Source organism: Lathamus discolor, chromosome 1 (assembly GCF_037157495.1).
Source record: "Lathamus discolor isolate bLatDis1 chromosome 1, bLatDis1.hap1, whole genome shotgun sequence".
NCBI classification, from domain to species: Eukaryota; Metazoa; Chordata; class Aves; order Psittaciformes; family Psittacidae; genus Lathamus; species Lathamus discolor.
This window is the reverse complement of record NC_088884.1, coordinates 51,627,004-51,652,004: the sequence shown is the minus strand read 5'-3', so window position 1 is coordinate 51,652,004 and position 25,001 is coordinate 51,627,004. Positions and strand designations below refer to the sequence as shown.

The window sequence follows — 25,001 nt, the reverse complement described above, 5'->3', positions numbered from 1 at the left end:
CAAAAAACAGGAATAGGGATAAGAAAACTAGCTGAGAGACATCTTTCCCCTTAAGCTGGAATTTCCAATTAAGAAGAGAGTCACTCAAATATACCATTTGTTACATTAAAATTGTGATTTGTGCCTATCAAGCTTTTGTCAAGAAAGGCTTGAGTTTTTACCAGAAGAATTTTTAAATCTACAAGTGAAAACAAGTAATTAAATCATATTAAACTATATGTTTATTATCAAAGACTCTAACCCTACCTGAGTTAGATAGGCTCGAACAGTAGTAACAGAAAGAGGCTGATAGGCAAGGATTGGCTTAGTCATTTCCCCAATAGCATCACCAATAAGTTTTCCATCAGAAGAATATGCTGCAACTGCAAATATGTATTTCTCATTGGGTTCTAAGCCTTGTATTTCCAAGAGGCTTTTCCCATCAGCTGGTATCTACCAATAAAAATATTTTCTGGTTACATACACTGTACATATCAAAAACAAATCTCAAATTCTAAACTTTTATTGTTAAATATATTATTTAATAGTCATGGATACAATCAAAGTACAACATAGATTAAGAGATATATCATGTTTCCACGTCATATTAGGTTCTTGAAGACAATCAGAAAACAATGAAATGACAGGGAAAAAAGTATTGGTTTTCTCTGGAATGCAGTTGACTATACAGAGCACATAACCTAAGAGAATAGGGAAGTACCAGGACCTAGAATTTCTCTAAGACAGGTTTGTCCATTTGCACATGCATAACGCAAGTGTGCATGCTTGCAGTCATTGAGCTGGAAACATTCTAGCCCTGATCTGTGCTTCTATAGAAAGAACATACGGCTCTCATTCATACACACCACATGCATGTGTTAGCTATGGGCAGAGGATGTCTCAGGTCCTCTCAGCACCATTAACATAACTTGGGAGTTTGTGAAAGAAACAACATATTTTCATGATCTTCTCTTCATTTTTCCTTCAAATAATTCTCTAGCTGCATTTTAACATCACAGCTCACTCTTGACAGGCTTTTCCACCTTCCCCTCCATAACCAGGACAACATAATGCAAAGGAAACTTTTAGTCTTGAAACAAGAAAACTGACATAGTGACTGAAGCATAACATAAGAAACAAGATAATTGTAATGTAGCATCAACACAGTGCTCGTACTCAAATACTGTCTGGTCTTCGTAAGCAGACCTCTGAACAACAGAAATCCCTTCAAATGCTGGGGCTGAACCAGAAGATCAGATATTAGTGTAAGACAGTCTGAGGTTTCCTTTTAGAGCAAGCTTTTCTCACATTGATAGTTTGATAGATCATTCTACCACGAAGAATTCTAAACCTTTTCCATGGAGCAGGCAGACAGTGACTTTGTCTGCATATCAGTGTTTTGCAAAAGCATATCCCATATCCTAAAGCAACCAGAAGTTCCATTACTGAGGCATATGGATAACCACAGATCTGCACAATTCTCATGACTGCCAGACCTAGGACAGTCAGTGGTTTGGATGGATTGCAGCAAGTTCACAGTATGAACAGCTAGCAGTGAGGTATAAGTCTTCAATAGAACACTTAATCCACATGGAGCAGGACAGTATATTGAAACTAGCTCACTGAACATCTCAGGAAGCTTGATTCTCTGGATTTGATAATAAAATATAAAGAATAACATCAAAACCTCTATTGCCAGTAGCAACACATACCTCTTTTTATACACCTTCTTTTTTGGGGAGTAAATGGGGGAACAGGCACAAAGGGAAAGATTTCCTTTCCATTACCAAAGAAAAGTCAATCAGTGTCAGTATAAAGCTTGCTCATAAAACTAAGAAAGCTTGAAACATTGAGTAAAAGAGGTTGAAATCATTATTCTGGTCACAATGCAAAACAGAGACCTGCCCTGCAAAGAGGAGAACTCTTCATGAAGAAGATTTCCAGATATGAAAACGATCACTCAGATCGGAGGTTATGGTAAAACTTTACTGAAGAGGATGTGCTAAAGCTTAAAGCTCCTTTCTTAAAACCCAAAATGCAATGTATTTGGGTGGATTGTGGTCATTTTCATCAAAGGAAGAAAACTATACTAATAGAAAACAAACCAAACCAACAAACACACAAAAAATAAACAAACAATACAAAACCCACAAACAAATTCAGAAAATAAAACATCAAATTGTAATGGAGAAATAATATAAAAGAGTATTCAGACAGTCACATGATCAGTCATAGGCTTTTTTCAGTGATATCCAGTGATAGGACAAGGGGCAATGGGTGTAAACTGGAGCATAGGAAGTTCCACGTTAACATCAGGAAGAACTTCTTTAATGTAAGAGTGACAGAGCACTGGAACAGGTTGCCCAGGGGGGTTGTGAAGTCTCCTACACTGGAGATATTCAAGGCCCGCCTGGACAAGTTCCTGTGTGATGTACTGTAGGTTACCCTGCTCTTGTGGGGGGGTTGGACTAGATGATCTTTTGAGGTCCCTTCCAACCCTTGGGATTCTGTGATTCTGTGAAAGATGTGAGTGATTGTTTGTCATACCATATGTTCACAGCATGAAAGGGAAAGAGCACAATCATGTCTGAACAGGAAGATTACTGAGGTGTTATATTATCCTGTTGCCAGAATTAAGGAAGGTAAGGTCTTGTTAGGAAGAAATATCTGATAGAAATTACACAATTAAGAAAAATATTAAATTTTATATCTGCTTAGAATTTCTGCCTTTTGTTTTTAAATCCCTGGAAAGGGTACTGTGTGAGGCACACTTTAGAAATACATCACAGAATTTGTTTTCCTTTTATAATTCTCAGACATTGCTCGAAGAACAGAGTTACAACACAAGGTACAGAGACTTATCTAACATGAAACTTCTGAATAATTTAAATAATTATTCAAAAAAAGGTTCCTAGAACTTTTGGGGGGTTTTGGTATGCCTTCAGCCTAGCAAAATTCAATTGGTTAAAATAAAGATCAAAAAGTTTGTCAAACGCTTAGCCAGTTACTTGATTAAAAAAAGATGTCAGATATATATATTGAGAAAGTTGGGGTTTTTTTTAAGGGAGAGAGAATGACCTAGAGGAGTTTTACTTCTGTCTTACCTGTTCTCCTGCATTTCGAAGTTTATTATTATTTAACCTTACTTTCATATTACTTCCTCCTGCTACAGAGCCAAAAATACTGTACCACGAAACCTTTGAAGAAAATGAGAACAAAATAAGTTGATACATAATAGTATTTCCAACTTTTGCTTATGTAGAATGCACTAATTTTGTGAAAACAGCCTCTGAAAAAAATCCCAGACTTAGGTGTAAAAAAGTATAGTCTAACTGCACTAGAAACAGTAATTAATTGATTTAGCTGGACAACTAGATGCATCACAATGCCAGCTAAAGCAGATGACTCTCCATTATGCTATCTCCTAACTTGAGCTACCCTATACCTCAAACCGATCCCAAAACATAAACTCTACAGGTCATCCTGTAGATTTAAACTCATCTAGGTTCATTATTTGATCCTTGCAATGGTATTCATCTAAAGCTGACATCAGGATCTGATTCAGCAAAAGACATGAGGACATATCCCTAAAAGCAGGCAACAGAAATGCAGATATGATGTAATGCAGTAATATTTCCTAAACAAGCCGTGGTTTTAGTTCGTATTGAAATCAGTGTTCTTTTAATGCCACTGAGCTGTTGATAATCTCATTGGGCATATCATCTACACTTTCAATATCTTTAACAAAGGAAGAATGTGACCATGCAGTCCTGGATCACTGCTCAGTCATGTCCAGTAAGATCAAACCTGGAAACTAATTTTTATTTAATCTCTACAGAATTGGGAAGATGAATTTCAGCAAATTACACATCTTACACTTGCGTTAAACTTCTGCTTCAAAAATCTACTAACTATTTTACTTTCAGCAGACAGTTAAACAGACCGGAGGTTTGGCAGATTAAGTAATTTTTCAACACATAAAAATTCTGTACAGCTAAAATATTTTTCTTGATTTTTCTTGCAGTGAATCCTGACTTTTTCAGAAGGAGATATTGAAATAGAAGAGATTATTTTCAGCAAATAAGCAATTTAAAGATCAGGAAATTCTAGCAACTTTGACTTCCATTACAAGAACTATGTATGTCCAATTAAATCCTAAGTATCCATTTATCCTAAACAGCTAATTAAATCCTAAATACCCAGTTAGTAAATTCTGAGAGCAAATTACAAGACTAATAATAGCATTGCGCTATCTAGTGGCCAAATATGCTACATTAGCTCAACTGTATTGAATGAAATGAAACAGATGAACTATTGTTCTTTAAAGAATTTATTGTTTTGAAATTTAATGTTCGTTAGGAATAAAAATTAAGAACTTTCCCCTAATTAATTTATTTTACATTTCCTAATCAAACTGCAATAAAACGGCAAGTTATAAAAGCACTGTTCACAGAAACATTCTTACCACAGTTAATACAATTTGAGTTTCTACTGGGTTTAAGCACATTATTTTGAAGAAGCTTGCAAAATCACTATGAAATCCACCTGCAGAGTGGTAATAAGTGGACCACTGCAGTGGACTATCCTGGGACCTGCCTTGTTTAATATCTTTAGCAAAGACCTGAGGAAAAAAAATGAGCACACGCTCACCAGGTTTGCAGATGATGCCAAATTGAGGGAAACAGCTGATATTGTTGAGGGCAAGATTGCTATTCAGGGGGATCTAGAATGTCCAGAGGAATGGGCCAACAGGAACCTCATGAATTTTAACAAAGGCAAATGCAAAGTCTTGCACCTGGGAAGGAAGAATCCCTTGCAAGGACACAGGATGGTAGGCTGGGGAGCAGCACAAAAGGATCTGGGAGTCATGTTAGACAGCAAGCTGAACATGAGCCAGTGGTGTGTCTGGCAGCAAAGCAGCCTCAAAGCATCTTGAACTGTATTAACAGACATACAGTTAGGAGATTGAGGAATGTGATTATTCCCCTCTGCTCTGCACTTATTAAATTACATCTATACACCATGGTCAGTTTCCTCCTGTCCCCCATCGTTACAAGAAATGTTGAACAACTAGAGAGATTACAGCAGAGGACCACCAAGATGGTTAGGAGCTGGCACACTAGCCCTGCAAGAAGAGGCTGAGGGAGCTGGGCTGGAGAAGAGGTAGGGGAACCTAGCCTTGAATGCCTGCAAGCAAGTGATGAAGAAGATGTAGCCAGGCTTTTCACAGTAGCACATGGTAGAAGGAAGAAAAACAGCAGATGTAAATCAAAGCAAGAGAGATTCCAACTCTGCATAAGGAAAAAAGTTTTGCCATGAACAGTTTGGCCTGTTGGAGCAGGCTGCCTAGAGAAGCTGTTCAGACTCCATGCTTGAAGGTTTTCAGAACTGACTGGATAAAGCCCTGAGCAGCCCATTCTAATTTCACAGCTGAGACAAGAGGGGGCACAAAATTACAAAATGGAATATATAAACCTTTAGAATCAGTTTTAAGTAATGTTAAGTTTGATGGCTTTGTAACAGTAGCAATGGAAAATTACTGAGGTGCATGATACATAGAAAAAAAAAAAGTAGAGTACAGCTAGAGAACATACTGAGAATTCTTGTACAAGATAAACCGTTGTAGTTGACGTAGTTTCAGGCCCTATGACCTTAGTACAAAATGAGTGTAAGAAAAACAGGCTAGAAGAACAGGACGCAAGTATAAGGAGTATCTGGGAATGGCAGGTGTCCACGATGGGCTGCAGCTACGCTAACTGATAAGTAGAAGGACAGGATGATTGTTATGTCTGTGGTGTTAACGAACCAATTAAGCTGGTATAAACATCTACTGCACATGCTTCAAAGGGTGCCAGAAGTGATGAAGATTGTTGGAAGAAGTAAATGACCCTCAGAGACCACCACCACAATTTTCTACATAGAGGGGGAACTCTCTGGAATATGATGTAATCCATACATAGCCTCATGAATATGTATGTATGCCCAGTGGCTATATAAGGATGGCTTGTGTAGCAATATGGGGACACACGTTAGGAGGAGCTATCCCCCGTGTCTCCCGGCGCCATAAAGAATACCTGCTTGTCAACTTGAAAACTTTGTTGGCGAGTTTGCTCCTGGAGCTTTCTCCGCATCACAGCCGACCCTACTTTGAGCAGAAGGTTGGACTAGAGACTTCTCCTAAACTCCCTTATGACTTGAGCAGTTCCATGATTCCGTATGTTCAACAGAAAGTAGATTTTTCTACCTGAACTATGGCACTTCAGCACTTCATTAACAGAGTCTTTAGTGTGGTAACTTCTTGCATCACATGATGCAACGTCCTTGCATTGCTTCAGAGGGTAACTAGGAGTATGTCAGCCCCTAAATGAGAGAATGAGCTTTCAACATGTAGAATAAATATTATATGACAGAAGCACCAAGGAACATGAAGCATGAGACGAAGAAAGTGTCACGCAAATGTGAAGATCAAAACAGTGAGCCACAATTGACTCACAGGGGTGAAAAAAAGAGCATACTTAATTAAGTCAGAATAAAATAATCTTCTCAAGAACAGCAGAGAAGAGTGTAATGGGATAGTGCTGTTGAAACAACTTTTGCTTGCTTGCGTATTGTTTAGTTATTTCTTACACAGTCATAATGAAAAACATTACCTGAATATCTGAAGAGAACGGGGCTGGTTTAAATGTCATGCAGCGATGTGATCTAGAAAGTAATAGAGGAGGAGGAGGAGTCCTGGTTTTTTTCTTGCTGCTCATAGCTTCTTTGAGACTGTGATACAATGCACTTTGTTCAGCTTCAACTTGCTCAATGAAAGTTAGTGCTTCCTATGATTTAAATTAAAAAAAAGGGGAAAACTATTGAACCTTAACAATCCAACAGATTTAACACTTACAAATGGTTTTCAAAATGCTCTTACAAAAATTCACTGCTATGTAGAAAACTTTTATAGATTTTCATATCATCTTACATCCTTAATTAGGATGAATGGTATTTTGTGTAAGCCTTACATATGCAGATTAATTTCAAGATTCACAAGTCTGAAAGATAAACAGGTCATTCAGTTTATTCAGGACAGTATTATAAACTTACACTTTAATGGTTCCTTGTTTCTGTTCTCATACATTTACAAAGCTATATGAGCAACCATACAAGCCTAGATCACAGATTGAATAAACCTTGTATCTCATGTCCAAAAATGAGCAAAAACTAGACATAGATTTATAATGAAACACGGAGCTGAGATTTAATAAAGCCTTAATTACGCCACATAGCTAATCATTTGCACAGGCCCTCATTTCACCCCAATTCCCTCCCCTCTGGCCGCTTTAGGATTTGCTCTTTATGAAATAAGCACTGTTCAGCTCAAGGAGGATATTTGTGCCAGGTTTAGCAGTAGCAGTCATTTTGTTCCTTAGTAGCTGATGCAGTGCTGTGTTTTTGCCTGAGAGCAATGCTGATAATACCAATGTTTTTAGTTGCTGCTCAGTAATGTTTACTCTGATTAAGGACTTTCTGAGTCTCATGCTCTGCCAGGGAGGAGGGGAAGCTGGGAGGAAGCAGAGACAGGACACCTGACCCAAAGTAGCCAAAGAGGTATTCCATACCACAGCACGTCATGTCCAGTATATAAACAGGGGGCACTTACCTGGAAGGGCTAGATCACTGCTCGGGTCGGGCTGGGTATCGGTCACTGGGTGGTAAACAGTTGTATTCTCTTCCCTTGTTATTTCCCTTATCATTATTATTATTGGTGGTAGCAGTAGTGATTTGTGTTATACTTTAGTTACTGGGCTGTTCTTATCTCAACCCGTGGAAGTTGCATTCATTCAGTTCTCCTCCCCATCCCTCCAGGAGCAGGGGGAGGAAAAGGGGGAGTGAGTGAGCGGCTGCCTGGTTCTGGGTTGCCAGCTGGGCTTAAACCACAGCATTATTTGAGCATATAACTAAAATATGCTGAAAATAGGATGTTGAAGGTTGCAATGGGAAGAAGGAAAACTGCATGACATTTCGGCAAGGCACAGGTTCATAACTGCAAAGTCCAGGTGATTAGGTGTAGAACAAAAGATCAGATCTTCTTTCAGATTTTCTGCAATCTTCATGTGTGCACAAAATTTGGGGATGTGCTCTTTCATTGTTTTAAGTCACTTTATTCTCTCATCATAATGCAACTTCTCAGGGAAAAATTGACAAGAGAAGTTACAAAACACCCAGTGTCCCTAAAGTTCCTTCCATTTGTCTTACTTTTGTAAGGAGTATTCCAAGTCTTAATTGCACAAAACATTAAAAACTATGATAAAGAATTTTTACCATAAGATTTTTTTTTTTTACCTCCAGTAGCTGCCTTTGGGAAGAACTGGTTAACTCTTTAGGGAACTTCTGTACAGCCTTTTGCATCAAAAAGATTGCTCTGGACAGCTTATTCTTTTTTATTTTTCCCATTAAAAATTCCTCTGTAAAAAGGATATTTTAAGACATTTATAAAACAGCAGCAATAATTTACTGTACTTCTAGAATCTTAATTAATAAGCTTTACCTGTTAAATAATGTAAATCTTTAATATCCTTCGCACGAAACTTGCTAGACTTAGGATTTCCATCATCCTTTCGGGCATCTATGTGGGAAGGAAATCCTGAGTTATTTATAGTTCTCTTGAGAAAATTTGAGTGAGAGGGTTTAATAGGTAATTTTGTAGTAAAGCCCTGCTCCATCTCATGTTCTTTTCTTTGGTTCAAGCAGAATTTCTTGGACTGATTATGCCACTAGTTGCACTTACACCACAGGAAAAGAGGGATCTTGTGTCTGATCACAGGGAGCAAAGCACAGGGAAGCTCTGTAGTGTCAAATACTAGCTAGAAACACAGGAATGGAGACCAAGTAGAGTTGTTTTGGTCTTTTTTTCAGAAGGCATTTGGCAAGTGTGGGATATCTGCTGACTGGGAAGAGATAAGGACAACTTCACAGGAGTAGAAATTCAGGTGACAAAGAGCACTGAATAAAATATTCAAGCCATTCTCTACAGAGAAAATTAGCATTACAAAAAAAAAGAAAATCTGCAGTGCATCCCCCAGTTTTCCAATACTGGCACTGTAACAGTTAATATTATAACAGAAAAATAACAACAAACTGTCTAGGAACCAAATTCAGTCATTGTTAGCAAAGTTTAACTCGTATTGATTGAGCAGAGGTTAGAGACTAGTATCATGTGGTAAATCTAGATTGTGCAAATTCAGTATATTATTTCTGTGCTCCCAACATCAGCCCCTCTACAGAAAGAAGATGCTCCTTTATTTCTTAGTATTACAAAATATATTAACAAAGGACTCTAATCAAGCTATCACAGAATCACAGAATCCCAAGGGTTGGAAGGGACCTAAAAAGATCATCTAGTCCAACCCCCCTGCAAGAGCAGGGTAACCTACAGTACATCACACAGGAATGAAAATAATTTATGTACCTTGTGTAATTTTAAGAAGTTTCACAGCTACTCGATGTTGAGCCTGAATGAGCTCCAAGTGTAAATCCATTACAAAACTATCACCTGTTCCTGTGTTATTATTAGCACATCCCAAAACGGAATTCAAATTCTGATCATTTGAGTCCACCTGATAAATAAGAGGCAATTAAGCAAACAGAAACTTTTCTTACTTAACTTACTATATTTATATTGACATTCATATTATTATTTCAGTAAATTGACAAATGCTGAAATTTGTCATATCTTTGCAATACGCAATCATTCCAGAAATCATGGAAGGAGAATGACCAGACAGAGAAAGCATGAATCGTGGACAAAGAAAATTTGACAAAACCTGAGAATCAGTAGGAAACTGGATTCATAATCAATGTGAAACTGCAGAAAAATTTGGTTTATTGTGTTATCAGTTCACACAAAATAAAGATCATGTTGGGGTAGAGTGATATTTCGAAAATCTGAACAACCTTCAACAGCAAAAATTAATTTTAATAAAATTGCAACCAGTAAACATGAAAGAGATTTCTGTATTTATTTTATTAAAGCTACAAATTATAATTATTTCCAAAAGAAAATGGCAGTGAAAACCTAATAGAGTTTATAGTTTATTGCTGAAAGAGAAAATGCTATTTCTGCTACACATAAATTTATTTTTTTCTATTCTTTTCTCACATGGGGCAGAAAGATGAGATACGTTTGATAATGCAAAGTTCCTAAGTATGAAGAAAGCACAAGTCTTGTGTCATCAAAATCCAATATATTATTTATAGATTTCATTGCACTGTAGCTTTTTGTAGACTTTTTACCTTTGTACAGCAGTTGTCAAATATTGACTTTCCATCTGGTAGAAGGGTCATTAAGTGAGATCTGTTCATTTCATCAATTGCTTTTTCAAGAATTTCATAAGCAATTTGTAATTGTTCTGTAGGACTTTTCTGATGTGAAAACACACAGAAACACATTTTATTTGATAGTAGCATTGAAAGTTATAATGTGGACTATCAAAAGTAAAGTGCTGTTATTTTTAACTGTTGCAGTTTAAATTCTGTCAAGTAATCTTTCCATAGGCACTGCTCCCCATGCTTTCATATACTAATATCAGTGTTTTAAATTTCATTTTAATTAATTTAGTATTGATTTTCCTTCAGCTCTCAAAAACAATTTACTAGCTCAAAGAGTTAGCTTGTAGCAGAATGAAGCTTAACTTAAGAGAACTGAGTTGACAAACACTGTTTTTCACAAGCAGTTTTTCAGTGTTCCATTAGATGCTGTTAAGAAAAACTAGCTTTTTAGAAACAACATATTTAAGTAGAATATTGCTGAATTAAAGATCCTACGTGTGTGTAAACATTAAGACAGGGTGTCCTGCCTTCAGCTGTACCAGTTGTTTTTCTCCTTCCCAATAGCTGGTGCAGTGCTGTGCTTTGGCTTGAGTCTGAGAACAATGCTGATAACACACCACTGTTACAGTTGTTGCTCAGTAATGCTTACTCTGATCAAGGACTTTTGAGTCTCATGCTTTGCCAGTGAGGAGGAGCATGGGAAGCCGGGAAGAAGCAGAGACAGGACACCTGGCCCAAACTAGCCAAAGAGGTATTACATACCACAGCACGTCATGCCCAGTATATAAACTGGGGGGAGTTACGGGAAAAGGATCAGTCGCTGCCTGGGTCAAGCTGGGTATCAGTCAGTGTGTGGTGAGCAATTGCATTGTGCATACTTGTGTTTTCTGAGTGAGCTTCTTTTGTTGTTGTTATAGTTTTCTATTATTATTATTATTATTATTATTATTATTATTATTATTATTATTATCAGTATTGTTATTGTTGGTATTATTTCTATTACCATTAAGATTAAAGTTTACATGATCTTTAAAAAAATGTACAATTAAACCATTTAAAGCTCATACTATACATGGATATTAAAAAAGAGTGTACAGTAGAAATCAGCATGATGATGCTGTAAACAAAAAGTTTCGAAGTAAACTTTTTCCATATCACAGATTACTAAAAAAAGATTACAGGAAAATTTTCGCATTTTATTTCATTTGAAAAAAAAAAATCTTTGTTTTTTTTCCTCTGCACTGGCATGATGGTGTGAAACTCAGCTGTATAAAACTAAATACAGAGCAGAAATAAGTTCTTATGCTATTCAGACATACTGTATTAATATAAATGAATTAGACATTACCATCAGTATTTCAGGCATATCACAGGTTTCATCTTGCAAGAGAGAGGCATTTCTTTTTCCTTATTTATAGGAAGAAAAATTAAAAAGTGAAAACGAAATATATTCAGACAATATTAGTACCATTTAATTAGCACTACTACTAGCTAAAGAGTCTGGCAATAATTCTGTTCTTCAGTACTTGACTAAGAGAGATAATTATATTGTTTCACGAAAATCTCTTCAGAGTTTAAACATGATAGCTACATATGTACGATTATACTAGCTCAGTATGTGATTATCCAATAATGTAGTATTTTTAAATGTACCCTATATTTCACAGTAATATTACATCCAAGCCAATTAAACTTGGACTCATTTTCTAGTTCCTCACATTGCGGTAGCATTCATACTAACTTTCCATTGTTAAAACAATTCAAATCTACTGTTATCTATTTCACAGTGGTTTCAATGCTAATTTAACTTATGAGATAATTTTAAAATATATGAGGTCATATTCTTATAATATATACTATTTCAATTTAATAGTCCTTGAAAAGGTATTATCATCCTTTTAACATTCATTTTGATTGTTTACATTATTTTTTTATTATAAGGAGTGCATCCAGAATTGTGTTTTCCTTTCCAAAACAAGAGGAAGCAGCCCAAACAGAGGAAGCAGTTTCTTTGTTCTTGGTTACAGCCCACTAGCCTGTCAAAACTTTATTTCTTTGCTGAAATAAATTTGATTCTTGCCCTCTCAGATGGACAACCAATTCTTGTACTCCTTGTGCCACTTTTGCCTGTCTATTTCTGCTTGTTCATTGTCTCTTTCTCATAAATAAGAAAATTTCTATTCAGTCAGTATTCATTCATTTGGGGGTTAGAACTAGATGATCTTAAGACCCTTTCCAACCCTAACTATCCTATGATTATATGATTCAGTAAAAAGACTCTTCTCAGCATGAATATGTGCTTGATTGGCTATTTATCACCGTGTTTTGACCAGTGGCTATCTATTCAGCCTTTTTTCCTCCAAAAAGACATATTTACCCTGAATGAAAAATAATTTAATTGCAGTGATGCTACACTGAGGATTAATACAATCTCCATCAGAACTGAATGGCTTTCATAACATCACAGAAAACAATACCTGCTCTACCTTTATAAAGAACAGTAACATGCTAACATTTTCTTACTTTCAAATGAACAAAAGGCATTTTCATTCTCTTGTTTCCAGATACACTCTAAAAGGGTCCTTAAAATCTACTCTCTAGTTACCGTAAAACTTTTATGAAGTTATTATTCATATTTCATCTATATCTACATCAACACAGCACTTTTATATGTCTAAATATTAATATTTTACAACATTAGTCAGCTTTTGGAAGGAAATTTATTTAATGTGATTGTGATTGCATTATATCCTAATGACAGCCAAGTTACATTTCAAAGACAATTGAATTCCTATACAAAAATCAAGACTTGTGAGGATAAGTGATGCAAATTAATGACCCAGTAAAAGCAAAGCTACAGTATGACCTCAATATTTCCCTTTTCTGTTTAGCCTACTACCAGTCAACCAGCACTTGAATGCTCCAAATGAGCCAAAGCGCATACCGCCTTCCACCCAGCCAATTTTTAAAGAACACGAGTGATCCAAGGCTACTCTGAAGGGACTAAGAGACGTATAGAAAACCTGAGGAGGGTGAGTTCATAAGAGATGTGATTCAAAAAGGGGTTACTTCAGTAGAACTGGAAATGCATTATAATAAAGCATAAAGCCTTTGAAAACCAGGGGCTTTTAGCTCTGATTATGGATGAAATTGTGTATACAAAAAATTATTATACCATTCTCAACAATCTCTTTACAATAACTTTTGAATATGTACATTTGCCCAACCTTGAAAGTCATCTTGAGAGACAACAAAATTTTTATTGACAGCTTTACCTGGTTTTGTCTTAGATTTACTTGCAGAATCAGCTATGTTTTCCAATATTGCAGTTAGACGTAAGGTTACCTCTGCAAGCATAACAACATTAGTGTTTGCTATGCTGCTCTTTTGAATTACTTCATTTATTATCCAGAGTATATGAATCCACTAAAAATGGGGGAAACAAAATTAAAAAAAAGCAAGACAGAGTTGAAACAAATTTATGGAAGACATTTATATATTACAGAGGTAGATAGGGTTCTGCATTCATTCAAAATTGTTTAAAAAGATTCATAAACATGAACATAACTCCTTTCATGGATTTGGCTTCTTTTTTTGAATGCCACCACACTAAAATGCTGAGTTTATGCTGCTCCAAAGCCCCTATTTCTGCAGACAGCAGACTTTTTAAATTTTAGAATATTATTATTATTTATTATTTATTATTGTGTTCTATGGGCACAGCTTTTATACCTTGTCATAGTGTAGTAAGCCTTCTAGCAGATTTGATAATTTGCCTTTCATTTATGCCTATATCATCCTACTTAAACTGTATAACAGAGACCTGAATGCTCCTGTTGCATATACAGAGGAAAGAAACTGTATGCTACCTTCTGATGAATCTCTGAACAATTTTACCATAGTGATCAGGACCACATAAACTGGCAGCCCAGAGAAACTTGTGTAAATTATCTTTCAGAAGACTGCATTTACTCAAGAGCTTCTAAGTTTCAGGAAAAGTTAAAGTAAGGCTGCGGCTCTATCCAGTGTGCCACATACTATACCCCATCTCCCTTCTCTTTGGCTGTAAGGTTTTTTCACTTTGTTCAACAGGTCTAGGGTACTTTCTTGAAATATATTTGTATTTTCACCACAACCAATGCTTCTTGCTTCTTCTTAGATCATGCCTGAATGCTTTCTCTATTTTAACTTCTTTCCACCATGGTCCACTGACAGAGAATGGGTGACTTTACTGGGAAAAGTCTAAGAGATGCTTTGATACTGGCATATGGAAACACGGTGAATTCAATGTGTACACGCAATTTATATTTCCAGTAAAAAAGATCTACCGCATTTTACCATGAGAAAATGTATTTAGACTGGATACCAACATTTTATCTTCACTTTACTGTAACAGAATGCATTCATATTAAGAGAAATAGATTATAATAAAGGAGTACTTGGTAAGCTTTGTATTTGTAGATATATTTCAAGCAGTCATTTCCACTCATCTGGATTTGCTCAAATCCTGATTTACACTTCTGCCACAAAAACATTATTACATCAACAAGTATTTCTTCATCAGGTTGGATATTCTGGAAAGAAAAAAACAGTGTAATTGTAGAAAGAAGTACGTATGCAAACACTCTCAAAACACTCAGTACATAAACAGTTTCAAAGTGTTTCAAAGTAAATAAACTATTGTCATATTAAACTTTCTTATTAGGGGTGACAACATTCTGAGAGCTTAAGAAACATCTTCTAAGAAGTAATTTCTGGTAGACCACCCAAGCTTTTCTTATCCCAGCAATACAAGTGGGTTTAGAAGTGGATATTTTTAATTATTTTCTTTTAATTAAAAGTAACACAGGCAAGAAATGCAGTGAGATGAAAATTACATGGGAGAGACAAGCAAATTAACTGTCTGTGAAATGTTATAATAGTCAATACATCCTGAGGAAACTAAGTAATATAATTTAACAGGTTCATTCTTTTTATTATAGTATTTCTTTTATTACAGTAGTTAAATAGGAGAAGACGATCTAAATTAGGAGGTTTCATTTTGCACATACAGAGTACTTCCATGAGTGGCTGGTGCATCTCCAACAAAGGAGCAGTGATGAACAACTTAAAAAGCTAAAGAAAAGTTTGGAGCGGAATATCTAACAACTGAAAAATGTTAAAATACATCTGTACCTTGTGAAAAGAATAATTAACAAATACAAAACTATTCAATTAACCTGGCAATTAACACATTTTTAAAGGCAATAGTGTCCTTCTACACTTTGTTAAATACATTCTCAAGGGTGATCAAGGATCAGTGCACATTTTAACACCATTCATACCAGAGTTGGACTAGTATCACAGATTGAATGAAACTCAAGCCTGCTATATCCTCACTAGTGTGTGTATGAGTGTAAGATTTCAGCAATATTGTTATTGAGAAGTGGGGGAGAAAAAGATTGAAGAAAAAGTAAATCAAGATGGCTTTTGCCACTCATTTGGTGTCAGCAAGCTGTTAATTCCCTCAGCTATATCATCTAACTTCACCATCAGTGAATTCTCTGTTAATCAGAGGAGAATTTCTCTTTCTTCCCTGGACAGATTAGGTACCAAGGTGATTTGTGAAAAACTGTAGGAGAATTAGGAGAGTTTAAATCCAGGTAACCTGCCACCGTGATACAGTGGTCATGTAAAAATAATGAGATATCAGTCTATCTAAAGGTATAACTGCCTCACAGGCAAGATATTTTGACTAAAAATAATATGCTACAGCTAAAAATGTGTGTGTCCCAGTTATACCCTGGGACAATATTCAAATCACATAAAAAAAAATTTGCAGTTAAGACATACAACATGTTAGCAGAATAGGTTTTTTTCTAAGGAAAAAAATTCAATAGTCTTTTTGGTTGCAAAGTATTTTAATGTAAATGCTAGAGGAGACATTGCGCTGTATTTTTTTGAGCAAGTAAGCTAAAAGTGATTACTCTGGGAATAAACCATCAGATATATAATGGGATTAATTCTTAGCAGAGACTTCAGCACAAAAAGTCCCACTCTCTACGGTCTGGTTGTTGCTACTGCTTGTTTGTTTGCAGTGAGAATTTACCTTAAATTGCTGGCATACTGCTCTGTAAAAAATTATCATTCCTCAGGGTAAGTGCTCCCATTTCTACAAATATTGCAGAAGTGTTTTCTACAGATGAACATATTTGCCCTCCTGAATCTAATGTACTTAAAGAAATTTAACCTCTGCTTGAGTAGCTGAAACGTGCAATTAGCCCCACGGTCTGCCAAAGAGATATAATCTCTCTTAAGCATTTTTAAAGTAGCCTGATTACATAGCACTGATTTAAAAAAAAAATAAAAAAATTGAAACTACTATATTAAAACAAAAGCAAAACCACAAATTGATAGAATTTCATAAGTTGGGTTTTTTTTCATTTTTCATATACTTGCAATTTGTTAACCATGCAACTGGTTCCTTTGGTCTTTGATTATATGCATTTATTACAGATAAAGTGATTCACTGAGAAGAAATGTCTCTAATTCTGTTATTACCTGCTTAGATGTGGACACGCAGGAAAATAGGGTTGTTGCCAAAGTGATAAGATCATGAGAAGGCTCTCCAGGCTTTAAGGAACCCTCTATACTCAATGTTTATTAAAAAAGGAAGAAAGGAAAGGTAAGATGTTATTCTATTTACAAACTTATGCTTGAAAATATGAGTGAATTGACTTTGGAATTTATGCCAGCAGATTATACGGTCTAAGAAACAGTAAATATAAACATGACAGATATTCCCAAGCTTATTCACTTTTGTGAAAAGTATGAATTTCTACTTTTGGAAAGAGAAAGATTTTGAGATATTTGCAGGGTTTTGGAACATCATAAATTAAACTACAGTTGTTTTAAAAAGTTTTTTTGGCTTCAATGTAAAGAAATTTTACATGAATGAAGTGTAAGAACACACAAATGAAAGTAAAAATACTTATTTCACTTTTTTTCATGAAAATCTGTCTGAAAACATCCATTCATTTTACATCTTTGCATATAACTTGATGCATGTTTAACATACATCATGCATTTTCATACTTGAAGGAAATGGTATGAAGTCATGCTTTGGCAAAAGAAAACTGGAGAGAATTCAATAGTGGCAGTTTCTCAACTGCTGCTTTTTTTTTTTTTTTTTTGTCATAGAATACTGCATACAACATATTATGTAGTTATTAAATAATAAACAAAATTTCTTCCAACAAAAATATTTGAAATGCAAACACAGCTGAAGAACACTCACCCGTAAATGTTTGCTTCTTTTCAGAACCATCAAACATCTTAGCTTCTTTGGTATTACTTTCACTAGCAGAAAAACCATGCTTAAATTTTCTTGGAAATCGTAAAGATTGCATCAGTGTAAGAAGTTTGAGCTCCATTTCAGCTTTCTTCCATGTTGGCTCATCGTGAGCCTAATTGAGAAGGAAAAAAATAAAACAACCCACAAACCTCCCTCACCCCACAAAAAGCAACAAAAAAATCCAGTAGAAATTTGTCTTAAAAATATCTACTTTGGATACTCTTCCTTATCCTGATAGGAAAAGACTACATAAGGAATGTCTAAATAGCATCCATATTACCTGCAGAAAATTAACAACAAATTCAATAGCAGAAGCAAACACGTCCCATTTTTCATAGCTGTAAGCCAGTTTTATGAATTTCACAGCAGCATCTCCAGACACCCCATTTTCTCCTGCAGTGATGACAAAAACATTTTATCTGGGTTTTATATATAAACACACACACACACACACTGGAGTTTCATTTAAGTTTAATTTAATTTAATTGTTTGGGCATTGATAAATACAAAGATGAAACTCCGCATGTGTTTTTGAATAGTCAGCATAATCTTGAAGGATGTTTTCATAGCTCTACAAGATACAACAGCTTTATTATTTTGCTGCAATATCTGTGCTTTAATGATGTATCTGCAATGTCATGGTACATTCCAAAGAGGTTGTACTATTATTGATATTAATGTACCTGTATACAGAACATCAAGAACATTCTTTCTGTTGCAGGAAGACCTTAAACTTGGCTATCACCCCATAATGACCCTTCTTACCAGAAATTTAGTTTTAAAAAAGTGCATAGAAAAATGAACAATTTCTTGGGAGATAGGTGAGCATTTCTCATTAATGTATCAGAAAAAGTGCATGTACACATAGGGAGTCTATTTTCTTCCTCTTCAAGTTTATACAAGCCACAGTAAGGCAGAAAAGAGATCTCCTGGTCCTTGGAACTCTAAGCATGTGTCCTAGCTAATACATTCATCAGGGTTCTGCATTCCTAAGAATATGCCACAGTCATTGTCATATCACCTGGGCACATTGTCACTTGGCTAACAGACATTAGCAGTATTAACTTAGTAATGGGCAGCTGTTATTTTCCAAAGCAGCATAATGATCAGTCCAAGGATCTTAACAAGCTTATGACAGTCCTTCTGTTTACTGCATCCCACTTCTTTTCCATAAAATGTACCCGGACATCATCACAGAATTTGTCCTTTGAATGATTGTTTAGGGGCATTAACATTTCTAGATGAACTGCCATGCTGAGCACTATGTGATTACAATGTCCATATATTACTATAAGTTACTTAAAAAATACTTGTGTTAAGAAAATCATAATGACACCTGTACATAATCCCTTTCGAATGTCTTAACATCATATATATAAACAGGCATATCTTACCCAAAGAGGACAGCATTTTGCAGTCCCTTTATGCATAGAACTGATACTAACATGCAAATTAACTCTGCTCACCAAGTATTTGCATCATTAGGTACAGAATCCATTAACAATTCAAAGCTGGTTTACCTGTTAGTATCAACTGCAGAAGGGTTGATGATGCATTAATTATACCAAAATTACTTCCTTGAACACCAGTACCGGTCACACCACCTTTAATTTAGACAATCATTAAATCAGTTTATACTGTATTTAATTTGTTAGATTGCAATTAGCCAGTAATCGTATCAAGAAAATACAATTCTGAAGTGTACTTTGTTCTCTATATATTCTTTTATGAACAAAATATCCCTATACCTATGGCTATAGTCAGTCCAGAGCTGAGTAAAAAAAAAGTTTAGAAGGAATCACCATGTCCAGTGTTTTTCTCAAGTTTTGAAATATAACTTTGAGTGATTTTTTTGGGGGGAAAAAAAAAAAACACACAATATGAAACACCATGGTATGTTGACCTTGCCTGGCTTTCAGACTCCCTCCTAGCTGCTCTCTTATTTCCCCTCCTCAGCAGGATAGGAGGATAAAAAAGATGGAAAAGATTCAGATAATGACAGTTTAATATGTAAAGCGAAAACTGCAAGCAAAGCAAAAAAAGGAATTTATTCACTATTTCCCATAGGTAGGCAAATATCCAGCCGCTTCCTGGAAAGCAAGTACTCAGGATGTCTAGCAGTTGCTTGGGAAGACAAACACCATCAGCACTAATGTCCTCCCCCAGCCTCTCCCTTAGCCCCAGGTTTTATTGCTGAGCAATAACATCATATAGTTTGGAATAGCCATTTGGTGAATTCAGGTAAGCTGTACCGTCTATATCCTTTCCCAGCCTCATGCACACCCCCTGTGTACTCGCCTTTGCGGGCAGGAGGGTTTGAGAGGCACAGCCCAGCATAGCCAAAACCGCGGTGTGTTATCAATGCTGTTTTAGACACAAACGCAAAGCACAGCACTGTGTGGGCTGCTATGAAGAAAGCTAATTCCAACGTACTCAGAAAAGATGATAGGAAAAAATTAGTATAGATTTTTACTGCTATAATAGATGACAGAGATCAATCCAGATTTTTATCTTAAATTTTGTGAGGATAAGAAAGATTGCCTGCTTTTACAGGTGTTACTGTTAAAAATGAAATATATGCCTTTAGGCAAGTTCTTTATTTTATACCAAAGGAAAAAAAACCAAAATGGAGGTCTGGGCTCCTCACCGAAACCCTCTACACCCTTTTAGCTTCCTTACGCCATTACCTGAGAGTATTTCCAGGCCTGCAAAAAACAGCTCTGCAATGACTTCACGAATTTCAGTTTCATCTGGAAGAGGTGGAACAGGGTGACACACACCCCTGCTACTATCAGACAGAGCTTCGAGGATGGCAAGGAACTGAGCTGCAACACCATCAAACATTTCTGTCAGCAGCTGTTCAGTTGTAGTACGAGGCCATGACAACTAAGTAAGAAAAGGTAATGTAAGGCTTGTAATATCTAAACCGAGTTACAACAGAGCAAGACTTCTTTCAGAACAGTTTGCCACCAGAAAGTAAGTACACATTTAAAACAGAAAATAATATACTGTAAAACATATTGTTGTTATGAATTTCATTCTTCAAAGGCACAGCAAAGACTCACGCTGAGTGGGCCCAGTACTTAAGAAGTGCCTTAATTTCATAGCAACCAGATGCAGTGCTGCATGACATTTCACTTAGATAACAGTTCAGTAGAAAATATGAGTGAGAGTATTAAGGCTATGTCGTGTAAAGCCACCTAGATCTTCCTTATAATGACACAGACTTGGCCACAGAGGTACGTTCTACACACTTCACAGAAAATCAGAGGAAGTTTAGGATGCTCAGCACTGCAGCGCAAACAAAGCACTCTCATATTCCCCCGCTTCCACATTTCAAACAGCATAATACAAAAATACAAAGCAAAACACCCGAAAATATGTTTGCACTATTGACAGCTAAGAAATCAATGATCTATATAAGAAAATATTTTAAAATTTTATTTCAGTGCTCTGTTTACATGGTTATCAAACCAGTAGCAGACATCAAGTCAGAGATACAGCACTTTAAAATGTTGCTCATAATCCATCAACATTTCATTTTATTTGGTACTTTCCTAAATAAAAACACTTTAGATCGGTTGCTAGGCACATTTAGCTAAACAAAAAATTGGCAATTTCCTTCTTTCCAAATCCCTTACTTTAGCTTCCAAATTAATACTTATAGTCAAGCCCAGATGTGTACCTGATGAAAAAAGACCTATCTATTTAATATCTAACAGCATTTAGAATATAAAAGCTAACCGGTTATCTTTGTTTTCAAATAACTTCTATATAAGTGAGCATCATTAATATAAATATATATATAGTTATATAACTATCTGTCTTTTCCAAAGAAAGAAGAATTATTTCTGCTGGGAGTAAAATAAAACACAAAAGATAGTTAATATCATATACTGATGAAGCAGCTTATCCTGGAAACCATTTTGAGGGACATGAAGGACAACAAAATTGTCAGAAGTAGGCAGCATGGATTCATGAAGGGGAAGTCATATTTCACCTGCTTGATACACTTCCATGTTGAAATCACCTGCCTGGTAGACTTGGGGAAAACAGTGGATGTTGTCTACCTACATTTCAGTAAGGCCTTTGACAGTGTCTCCATAGCCCTCAGCAAGTTTACAGATGACACAAAACTGGGAGAAGTAGCTGATATACCAGAGGAGCATGCTGCCAACTGAAGAGACCTCAACAGCTTGATAGGAACCTCATGTCATTCCGTAAGGAGAAACACAAAGTCCTGCACCTGGGAAGGAACAAACCCATGCACCAGTACCTGCAGGAGTACCAGTACCCAGCTGGAAAGCAGCTTGGCAGAAAAAGTCTTAGAAGTCCTGGTGGACACCAGGTTGAACATAAGCCAGCGATGTGCTTTTGTAGTAAGGAAGGCAGACAGTACCCTGGACTGCATTAGGCAAAGTATGGCTAGCAGGTCAAGGGAGGGGATCCTTCCTCTCTACTGGTGAGGCTACACCTCAATTACTGTGCCCAGTTCTGGGGCCCCCAGTACAAGAGAGATCTGGACGTACTGAAGAGAGTCCAGCAAAAGGCCCTGAAGATGTTTAAGGAACCAGAAAGAATCCATCCTATGAGGAAAGGCTGAGAGAGCTGGGACTGTTCAACCTGGAGAAGATAAGGCTCAGGGGGATTTCATCAATGTATATAAACACCGTGAGGGAGTGCGCAAAGAAGACAGAGCCAAGCTCTTTTCAGTGAGGCCCAGTGGCAAGGCCAGAGGCAATGGGCACAAACTGAAATGTTTGAGGTTCCTTTTAAAGAGCAGGAAACATTTTATCACTTTGACGGTGACTGAGCACTGGCAGAGGTTGCCCAGAAAGGTTGTGAGGTCTCCATCCTTGGAGATGTTCAGAAACTAATTGGATGCGATGCTGGACAACTGGCTCCACGTGGCCCTGCTTTAGCAGAGGGGTTGGATCAGATGACCTCCAGAGTTCCCTTCCAACCCCAGCCATTCTGTGATTCTGTGATACTCATTTTCCTAGCAAAATAACTTCAAAACAAATTTTCAAGATTTTTCCAAATAAATCTTCATAATGATGTTTGCAGACTAGAAAATTTCAATGCAAACTATACTTTTGTTTAATATTTTGTGTCATTGTATTCAATATATCTTTTTCCCCACACTGCAGATTTTTATTTTATGAGCCCAATCTAGTAATCAGATGTATGCAAGCAGAAAGCAATATACATCACATATGATCCAGGACACGCTAAGCGCAGATTGCAGGTTTTGTTTAAATACCTTCGTTAAAGGCAGAATTACATGAATTTAATTACATTAATTACAGAATTAATTTACTACTAAAAATATTTTTGTATAAACATTTTCTTTTCATGTTTAGAAAACAAACATTGTATCCATGCTGAAGAACCTCAAAGTGAAAGCAAACAAGCTAAATAGACTAGCTTATTTCCACTTTTCAAGGTGATTTAAATACAAAAACAAATTCTACTGAATACATATTAGAAGACAAGGAAGAGCTTGTCTAACTCCTTGCTAGTCTATGCATAATGTGCTCTGCAACATGCTGGACTGAGCTCTAAATATAGCTGTTCTACCTGTTATACTACATTCGACATGTTCTATAATTAAAAAAGGAAATTGTTTTGAAAGTCAAAACATTAGGCAAAAATAAATGTCCTGTATATTTGCACTTACTTAACACTTACTAAACCTACAAAATATTCTGAAATAATTATTAAACCAGTGCTTTCAGGTTTTACACCATTCAAGGAATCTTACGAAACTGCAAAAGGAATGCAGAAACAAATACGAAAATTCAATATGGTTCCTTCTTAAATAAGGTAATGAAAACTGTTGTAGCACATTTTAGAAATAAAAGACTTCAGGGTAGGTATGAAGAGTCTAATTTAAAACAACTTATTGTTAACTTTAGGCATTCAGCTTTGTCCGAATGCCAAAGAGACACTGCAGAACAATATCAATTACTGAAGATTCTTCAAGCTTCTGGAGATCTGATCCTGCTATGTGACAGACATAGGTTCCTAGTAACAGGAGGAGTGCCTGATGAACAAGCACCCTGTTTGAAAGCTGAGTTCCTAATGTCCCAAATGTTCAGCAAGACTTTTAGCTGATTATCATTCAGAAGACTTAAGTTGATTCTTCCAGAATCAACTGACCTAGAGAAACCTGGCTGGAACCTTTGTATGTGCAAACCACACATACTTGAGCATGTTGAGGTTTGGGCCCTGTCTTGGATAATGGGAAATTTCCAATAAGTGAGGTTTGGAATGGATCAGTTGTGATAATGGATCAGGTGTGTAATATTAATTGCAATTCAAGTCAATGATTTGAAAGCAAAGTTTCAGATAATCTTTTAAAAAGCTTTGGTGAACAACTTCTGTAACAGAAGTCAGATACAGTCTGATCACATCTGCAACATATTGGTATAACTTTGTCCTGGGTTCAGCAGTAGCAGTCATTTTTTTCTCCTTCTTAGTAGCTGGTGCAGTACTGTGCTTGGAGCTGGTAGCTGCACTGTCTGCTGCTTCGCCCTCAGATCCAGGGACATTTTTTTCTTTTTGAAGGGCTGGATAGTGCTGAACAAGGTCCTGTAAGCATAGGCCAAGCCCCAGCACATTGCCATGATTTGTCCGCCTCTGGTATGGCCAGAATGACAACACACTGCATTTAAGTGTTTTACTAATTTTTCCGGATTTGCACTTGTTTGGTGGTGAAATTCCAAAGCACTGGAGGGGCCCACTGACCTAGATACTCGCCCATACTATCCCACACACCCTGCCACTCATGGCTGTCCAGCCTCAGGGAAAATCTCTTGGTCTTCCTATATTGTCATTTAACCCCAGACAAGACCCGCACCTGACCCTGCTTAATTCGAAATCAGACTAAATGGTTGTGGGCAAAACACACTCTGTATGCGTGCCAACATGGTGATACCCATCACAATCAGCAAACAGGTTTCAAGGGTATTTAAAGGTCATTCAAAAACTTCAAACCTCTCAAACGATACTGTAAATGGTTGGGGGGGGGGGGGTGTTGTGCTGAGAGGGTAAGAGAATGTCTCCTTCACAGGTTGACCACCTGAGAAGGAGGAAAAAGATGTGTAACTGCTAAGCACTTCTATTATATACCTCCCAAAGCATAAAGGTGGTGACCACACTGGGAACATAAGCCAGATCAATTTCATGATCAATGATTCTGTTGTATTACAACTCATTACCATAAAGTACAATGAGACAAGAACCTTAGCCCAAGCCCCCCACTTGATAAACACTAACACAGCAAATACCAGCTGTAAGTAATGTACGATATGCTGAAACTGTGAGATCAAGAGCAACAACTGCGGGGGGGTGGGGGGGGAGGGGATTGAGC

General features: G+C 36.5%; 1 protein-coding gene across 1 annotated transcript in view; it reads right to left on the bottom strand.

Moving 5' to 3' along the window:
• CFAP54 (cilia and flagella associated protein 54) overlaps positions 1–25,001 on the bottom strand; it is a 113,708-nt gene that overhangs the window by 70,121 nt on the left and 18,586 nt on the right. The window contains exons 9-23 of the mRNA XM_065663998.1: positions 20,314–20,512; positions 19,147–19,230; positions 17,907–18,019; positions 17,570–17,738; positions 16,834–16,919; positions 14,733–14,867; positions 13,569–13,719; positions 11,642–11,700; positions 10,258–10,386; positions 9,434–9,581; positions 8,513–8,590; positions 8,308–8,429; positions 6,630–6,803; positions 3,084–3,176; positions 247–432 (exon numbers count right to left, since the gene is read on the bottom strand). Of these exons, the coding sequence (XP_065520070.1) occupies positions 247–432; positions 3,084–3,176; positions 6,630–6,803; positions 8,308–8,429; positions 8,513–8,590; positions 9,434–9,581; positions 10,258–10,386; positions 11,642–11,700; positions 13,569–13,719; positions 14,733–14,867; positions 16,834–16,919; positions 17,570–17,738; positions 17,907–18,019; positions 19,147–19,230; positions 20,314–20,512 (1,926 nt within the window). The remainder of the gene's footprint in view (positions 1–246; positions 433–3,083; positions 3,177–6,629; positions 6,804–8,307; positions 8,430–8,512; positions 8,591–9,433; positions 9,582–10,257; positions 10,387–11,641; positions 11,701–13,568; positions 13,720–14,732; positions 14,868–16,833; positions 16,920–17,569; positions 17,739–17,906; positions 18,020–19,146; positions 19,231–20,313; positions 20,513–25,001) is intronic.